This window comes from Adiantum capillus-veneris, chromosome 14 (assembly GCF_014529385.1).
Source record: "Adiantum capillus-veneris isolate H3 chromosome 14, ASM1452938v2, whole genome shotgun sequence".
NCBI classification, from domain to species: domain Eukaryota; kingdom Viridiplantae; phylum Streptophyta; class Polypodiopsida; order Polypodiales; family Pteridaceae; genus Adiantum; species Adiantum capillus-veneris.
Window position 1 is genome coordinate 114002412 of NC_140944.1, and position 7164 is coordinate 114009575.

The 7164-nt window shown below is 43.9% G+C and overlaps 1 protein-coding gene across 1 annotated transcript; it reads left to right on the forward strand.

The window, feature by feature from the left end:
* The first annotated feature begins 4811 nt into the window (after positions 1 to 4811).
* LOC147442967 (pentatricopeptide repeat-containing protein At2g13600-like) lies at positions 4812 to 6932 on the forward strand. Its single transcript, XM_086528935.1, has one exon. The coding sequence runs from the start codon at positions 4852 to 4854 to the stop codon at positions 6382 to 6384; it is 1533 nt and encodes a 510-aa protein (XP_086385061.1). The 5' UTR covers positions 4812 to 4851; the 3' UTR covers positions 6385 to 6932.
* The last annotated feature ends 232 nt before the right edge of the window (positions 6933 to 7164 follow it).

Consider the following 7164-nt stretch of genomic DNA (forward strand, 5'->3'; position numbering starts at 1 on the left):
TTTTACCCATATTGTGTGAGCTATTTGCCCCATTGGTGTTGGCCCAAGCTCAATTGTATCTAAACATCAGAAATTCTCCTCTTTTGAGCTGAGTTTTTTGGGTGTGTGTGTGTGTGTGGAGTGGGCAAGTGGATAGTCTCTCTCCTATCACTCCAGAGGTGTGTTCCCTGTCTCGGCCAGGAGTGTTGTGTAAGCCGAGTGGTGCCCCATAGTGTGTGTGTGTATCTTCCTAAGATTGTGTGTCGGGTCGTTATAGAGGCACTGTGTGTGTTTTCATCCCACTCACACCGAGACCTACAAGAATCTTTTCAAAAGATTAAGGATGCTATCTCTATCTCACAGCAAAGGCAAAAGGGTGCTGCTGACAAGCACAGAAGAGCCCAAGCCTTTAAAGAAAATGATTGGGTCTTATTCCCAAGGCTCGATTAAGGCACACGACGGGCAAGAATCCTACGGGCCACCAAAAGTACTATGCTAAACTAGCAAAAAGGTACTATGGTCCCTTCCAGATTCTTAGGCCAATCAATGAGATGGCCTATCAACTCAAGTTGCCCAATCATTGGCTCATACACAATGCTTTCCATGTGAGCCTATTAAAGCCTTACAAAGGAGAGCCACCTCAAGAACCAACTATTGAAGACCCACCGGAGATCAAGGACCAAGAGGAGGTGCTGCAGCCCGAGTCCATTCTCCGACATGAAGACAAGGTACTAAGAGGCGGTAAGACTATCCGACGATATCTTATTAAGTTTAAGAATTATCCTTTTGAAGATGCTAGATGGATGCAAGGCATACAATTAAAGGATAACCTAAACCTTGTCAATGCTTACAATGCTTCCCAAGAGTAAGCAAATGTACAAAATGTTAAAAATGAACAAAGTTTTTTTTGTCTTATAAGACTCTCTTTTTCTTTATTGTGCACAAAAATGAAGTAGTATGCATGCTTAGATCAAGTTGGCGGAGACGACGTCTCCCAAACACCAAGTAGAGCTTGTCACTCTACTATTGGAAGACTGATAGGACTAATGTGCAGACATGCTTGCGGCAGCCTCAGGCTCTCAAGCGCCAAATGGGCTAGTCATCCATTGTGGAATGATGTCGTAGGGTAACATAGGGATCCTCTACCCGCTAAGAAAAGGACTCATTAATATGCTTTATCTTCTCTACACCATAGTCGAGGACGACTATGATTTCAAGAGAGAGGTAATGTCATAATAATCAATATCTAATTCTCCTAAATGATTTTCTCATGTTAAACTGATCATTTAATATGGGGAAGTGCCAGGGGAGAAAAAGCTAGAATATTGGTTAAGCTAGCAGACCGGCCACAATAGGGATCCAAAGGGGGGGACATGGCCATCTGCAAAAGAGCTATGTGCAACAATGGGCTAAAAAGACCCTAAGGTTCAGCCCATTAAGACTTCCAAAATGCTAAGGTTCCAAAATTCAAAGGTTATGTCCAAAGGTCAACCCTAGGGGAAATTGGATGCTTTGTGTGTAACTAAAAAGTCTTTGCATATCCCTACTTGGGAGGGGGCGAGCCCTTCTTCTAGGGGATGAGAGAGAAATTCACACACACACACACACACACACACACACACACACACACACACACACACACACACACACACACAAAAGCTCCCTTTACACAAAGGGAATTAGGGACACATGTCAGCTCCCTAGCCTAGATGCCCACAAGGTGTGCCCAATTCCTATTGGATGGCCTTGGAGGTAGACCAATGAGAATTAGGCTAGAGTAAATCTAGTTTAATTAATTTAAAAACACTTAATAAAAGAACCAATGAGAATTAAGTCTCCTAGAAGACTATTGGACAGTCTCCCAAGGGGTCCAATGAGCATTCACGAGCCCCATGGCTTGCCTGATTCCTATTGGCCAGGAGGAAAAGGGGTCCAATGAGAGTTTAGTATAAAAACACTTAATAAAAGAACCAATGAGAATTAAGTCTCCTAGAAGACTATTGGACAGTCTCCCAAGGGGTCCAATGAGCATTCAGGAGCCCCATGGCTTGCCTGATTCCTATTGGCCAGGAGGCAAAGGGGTCCAATGAGAGTTTAGTTTAATTATTAAATTACCTAAAACTCTCACAAAAGGGGAAAGGGGGACACATGTCAGAAGGCTATCACTTATGCTGCTTAATAGCCATTGGCTTGACTTGGGGAGGTCCAATGGGGAGCCTACCAGAGCAATTGGCAAGAGGGCTCGCCCAAGAGAGAGAGGGGGCTGATTTTTGCAAGGCATTATCACACACACATTCACACAATCTCATGTGTGAAGAAAGAGAAGACTATCTCTTCCCAAGCTTTAATGGAGAGCTCATCACCTACTCCAAGCTTGTGAGATAGAAGCCTACTTTGACATACTCTTGGCATGTGGATGCAAATCCAACCAAGAGCCAAGCTTCAATGCATGCTCATCTCTTCTACCAAGCTAATTACTAAGCTAAAGCTATGCTAATATGAGTGATTATGTGAGGAGATGTACATCTTTCTCGTAAGATACTCCTTCTTCCTCTCAATCTACTCTCATACCCTGCTAGCTCTCACCATCTTTGAAGGTGTGTGAGGTCTTGGGTCTGAGAACGGGGATAATTCAAGTTGTGTTTGCTAAGTGTTTTGCTTAGTGCATGAAGCTTTCATCTTCATTGCACTAGCTAGTCTTGAAGGAACACAAAGAATTGTATTGTACAACCATAATACAAAGCCTTTTGGAGGGGGGACCGGCTCCATGCAAATCCGGTCCTCAACTGTTGTCAGTAGCTTAATTTCTCTCTCTTTTGAAAGTATTGTTGATGCTATCTAACTAGGTGTTATGATTTTTGTTGCTCTCTCCACCCAAGCACTCTTGTAGTTCTCATTAGGAATCTATTCTAATGAAATGCTCACTATGTTCATGCTAATTTCCGCTACACACAAGTTATTAGGCCATTAAATGTTACAATGTGTATGGTTGATGAGTGACTCTTGATCCTCCAAAATTGTGGTGATGAGAGTTGCAATGGAAAGACCACATTGTGGCTGGGAGAGGAAGGTCTAAGTCGTGGCTGAAAATGTGAGAGAAGCAAGTTCGGATGTGACCAAAAGTTGAGCACTCTAGTAGTGTGTGGTACTCAGACCCTCACACTTGCAGTGAGCATAATGTGCATAGTTGATTTGACTCTTCTCCATTGCCTCAACGCACTGTCTCACATCGAAGGAAATGGGAACTAAGCCGTGGCTGCGATAGTGCATGTCACCGACAAGGGGATAGGTTTGATCAAGTATTTAAATCTGAGTACGGTTTCCTCTTTCAGCGAAGAACATGGTTTTGTAGTTGGGGGCAATATGGGTGATGTAATGTATGAAGCACGACCCACCAAATTTCTCCCAAGCCATAATACATTGGCGTTATAGAAAAGATTCATTCACTTGGGAATCAATTGAGGCATCATGTAGCAAGTGTAATGCATCCCATCTCCCAAACCACTTCTTCATGTCTTGTATCCATCCCATGCTCAAGATCTTGCTTTCATGAGTCTTTTGAAATTTTTTATTTGCTTCCCATGCAATTTTAGGAAGTCGATGTGAGGGGTTTTGACGCATCTTTATCATGTACTCCACAACCCTTTCCATGCCCATAACGGCAATTGGAAGAGATCCCGACTCAAGAAGTAGGAGCATATATGGTGTTTGTGTCTTAACTTGGAAAAAGTTTGTAAGAAAACGCTTTTGGACATGCTCAAACTCTTTCCAAGTAGACTTTGAGATGCTTCCGCCCCACACTTCAACTCCATAAAGAAGAACCGGTGTCATCAATGCATCAAAAAGATACTTCTTGAGAAACCAACACTTGATGTTTCCCGCATTACACATGCATCATATTGAAGCTTTGTCATCCATAACTTTTGCTCAACCAATTCAATGTACATTGGTGCCCATTTGAAATCCATACATAGTGATAATTTCTCTTTCCTTTGGCAGAGATTATCATGCTTAGGTGCTTCTCCACATGAAAGGTCAATACATAAGGTCCGATGGTCCGATTCCGGGCTCCATTGGCCAAATATAAAACTCTTTATGCGATACATGATGGCTTCAAAGAGCAGCATATAGTCAATCACACTGTCCCCATTATGTTTCCTACATGTTAATCCATTGTTTCCACTCCACAAAGATACACCATTGGAAATGAGCATACCCGTGCTATTACACATGTGTAAAAGTAACTTTTCATAGTGATCCGGATCTTTCTCATCCATTGAAGTACGATCATACAAGTGAACTTCCTCCAACTCCCTTGAAATGTATGGCATATCAAATTGTTGAGAGAGAGAGAGAGAGAGAGAGAGAGAGAGAGAGAGAGAGAGAGAGAGAGAGAGAGAGAGAGATATGCAATGACTGTAGCTGCTCTCAATTTGCTGGGAGTTTGTGGCCCGTGGGTGTATGAGAGATTAAAGGAAAAAAAATGGCACCACTAGGTGGTCGTCAACAATGTGCATGCGTTGAGTGTGTGGCAGATGGGATGAGTAGAGAGAGAATAGTGGATGGCTCTAGTTTAGAGAGAGAAAGCTGCGGGAAGATGGGCGGAACTCGCATGCCGAGGTTAATAGCGAGTGAGGATGTCACCATCGGCTTGGTTACTGTCGCAACTGCCATTACTCGTTGTGTGCAAAACTGATGATGAGGATCTTTTGAATTAAATTTCTTCTTCTTCTTCTTCTTCTTCTCTCTCTCTCTCTCTCTCTCTCTCTCTCTCTCTCTCACACACACACACACACACACAGCCAAAAGGGTGCCAAATTTTTTGTTTTGGCCGACTTCTCAAATTTAAGGCCGGCCGTCTTTGTTGGATCCATGGCGTGTTTCATGCATCAGCCGCAGGGTGTTGGGTCGAGGACGACGATCGAGGACACGAACTTGAACAGGACATCGTCACGCCCTTGCTACACACTCTTATGGAAAGAGCAGTGGCTGGACCATCGCAGAAACCCGAACCTTCAGGCCAACATCAAGATAATCCAAGACCAGAGTATCCCTTCCTCCCAAACTACACAAGGAATCAAGAAACTGCTTCCTGAAGATTACATCTCTCTCCTTAGGGCTTGTACAAAGAACAAAGACCTGCAAAGAGGCACCCAGTTGCATGACCGAATCCTGAAACAGGGTTTGCTTGATTCTTGCGCCGATGCTCTGGTGACTATGTATGCAAAGTGTGGTGCTCTTGAGAAAGCAAAAGCGCTTCTCAATTCGTATCATAGTAGGGATGTAATTTCTTGGACTGCTCTAATTGCAGGGTATGTGCGAGCCGGGCTTTGTGAAGATGCGTTGGCTTGTTTTGAACACATGCTGCATAAGGGCATCTCTCCAAATGCTGTCACGTATGCCTGCCTTTTGAAAGCTTGTGGCATTCTAAGTGCTGCAAGTAAAGGGAAGCAATTTCATGAGGAAATTCTGAAACAGGGCTTGCTACAAAATGATATGGTGCTTGGTGGTGCTCTTGTGGATATGTATGCAAAGTGTGGCTCTCTCGCTAAAGCACAGCGTGTGCTGGAGAATCTCACCTTACGGGACGTGGTCTCATGGAGTGCGTTGATTGCAGGATATGTACAACAGGGTCAAGGCCAGGAAGCATTGAAGTGTTTTGAATGCATGAGACGTGAGGGCATTCATCCAAATGCTGTGACATATGCTTGCATCTTGAAAGCCTGCGGTATTTTAGGAGACGTTGGCAAGGGAAAACAAATTCACGATGAGATTCTGAGCCAGGGATTGCTGCAAAATGATTTTGTGCTTGGCGGGGCTCTGGTGGACATGTATGCCAAATGTGGTGATCTGGCAAGGTCCCAACGTGTGTTTGATGAGCTCCCATCTCGAAATGTTGTCTCTTGGTGCGCGCTGATTGCAGGGTATGCACAAAAAGGTCAAGGTGAAGAAGCTTTAAAATGTTTCGATCGCATGCAGAATGAGGGCATCCCGCCAAATGCGGTGACAATGTGTTGTGTGCTAAACGTGTGCAGCCAGTTAGGTCTTGTAGAGGAAGGGCATATGTATTTTTCCAATATGGGTGCCAAATACGGCCTACAGCCAGCTGTGGAGGTCTATGCCTGCATGATTGACCTTTTAGGGCGTGCAGGACATCTTGAAAAGGCAGTAAAGCTGATACGGGACATGCCATCTTGTAATCATTCCACCATTTGGCATGCTCTCCTGGCTGCTTGCGGAAAATGGGGAGATGTAAGTGTGGGGCGATGGGCATTTTGGCAGGCAATACAGCTGGATAAAAGAGATGGAGCAGCGCACATCCTCATGGCAAATATCTATGCAGCTGCTGGTATGCAAGAGAATGCAAAAAGCATTGAAGTTTTAAGAATGGAGAATAATGCGTAGGAAATGCACAGCATAGATCCTGTAATTCATTTGAAGTAATTGCCCAAGGTTTGCAATGTTACAGTAAAGGATGGTAGTGGATGCCACAGAATTAAAGCTCTGGGAAAAGGTAATAAAAATTTCTACAGATGTGAAGGCAACATTCGAGGACTTCAAAACGTCGTGGCTTCAAAAAGGGAGCTTACCGAATCCTCTGTTTGTCATGAAGTTGCAGGAACGCGGATCACACAAAAGAAGCTGATTCTCTGTCTTAGAGGATACTACACTTCATTCAAATTTCGGCCCGATGGGGGAACCCCTCCCCCTCCTACACACACACACACACACACACACACACACACACACACATACACATACACAAACAGACAGAAAAGAAAACACAGGCGTGCACTTCTAGGAAGCGTGCACACACAAAGTGGTGGGTGGCAAGACAACTGTATTATACCAGTACTCATTTGGCAAACAGATGAGCTAGACTGTAGTGAAGAGGTGGTGATAGCTTTCAGGTTCTCAGCTATACATTGGGTACAATTTATAATTTTGTTATATGTGATGGTTATAGTATTCTTGATAAGCTTTGTAAAATGCTGTTTTCTGTATTGCGACCAGTAGCATTGTTGATTTCAAATGCTGTTATGATAAATTGTCTACGTTGTGAAGCTTGTGGCACCATTAAGAAGTCGGCTACTCTACATGTACACACTTGGCTTTAAAGCGACACTGGTTGGCAATGAGTACAAGCTTTTATAGGCGGAAGCATCCACAAGCAGTGTGTTGGGT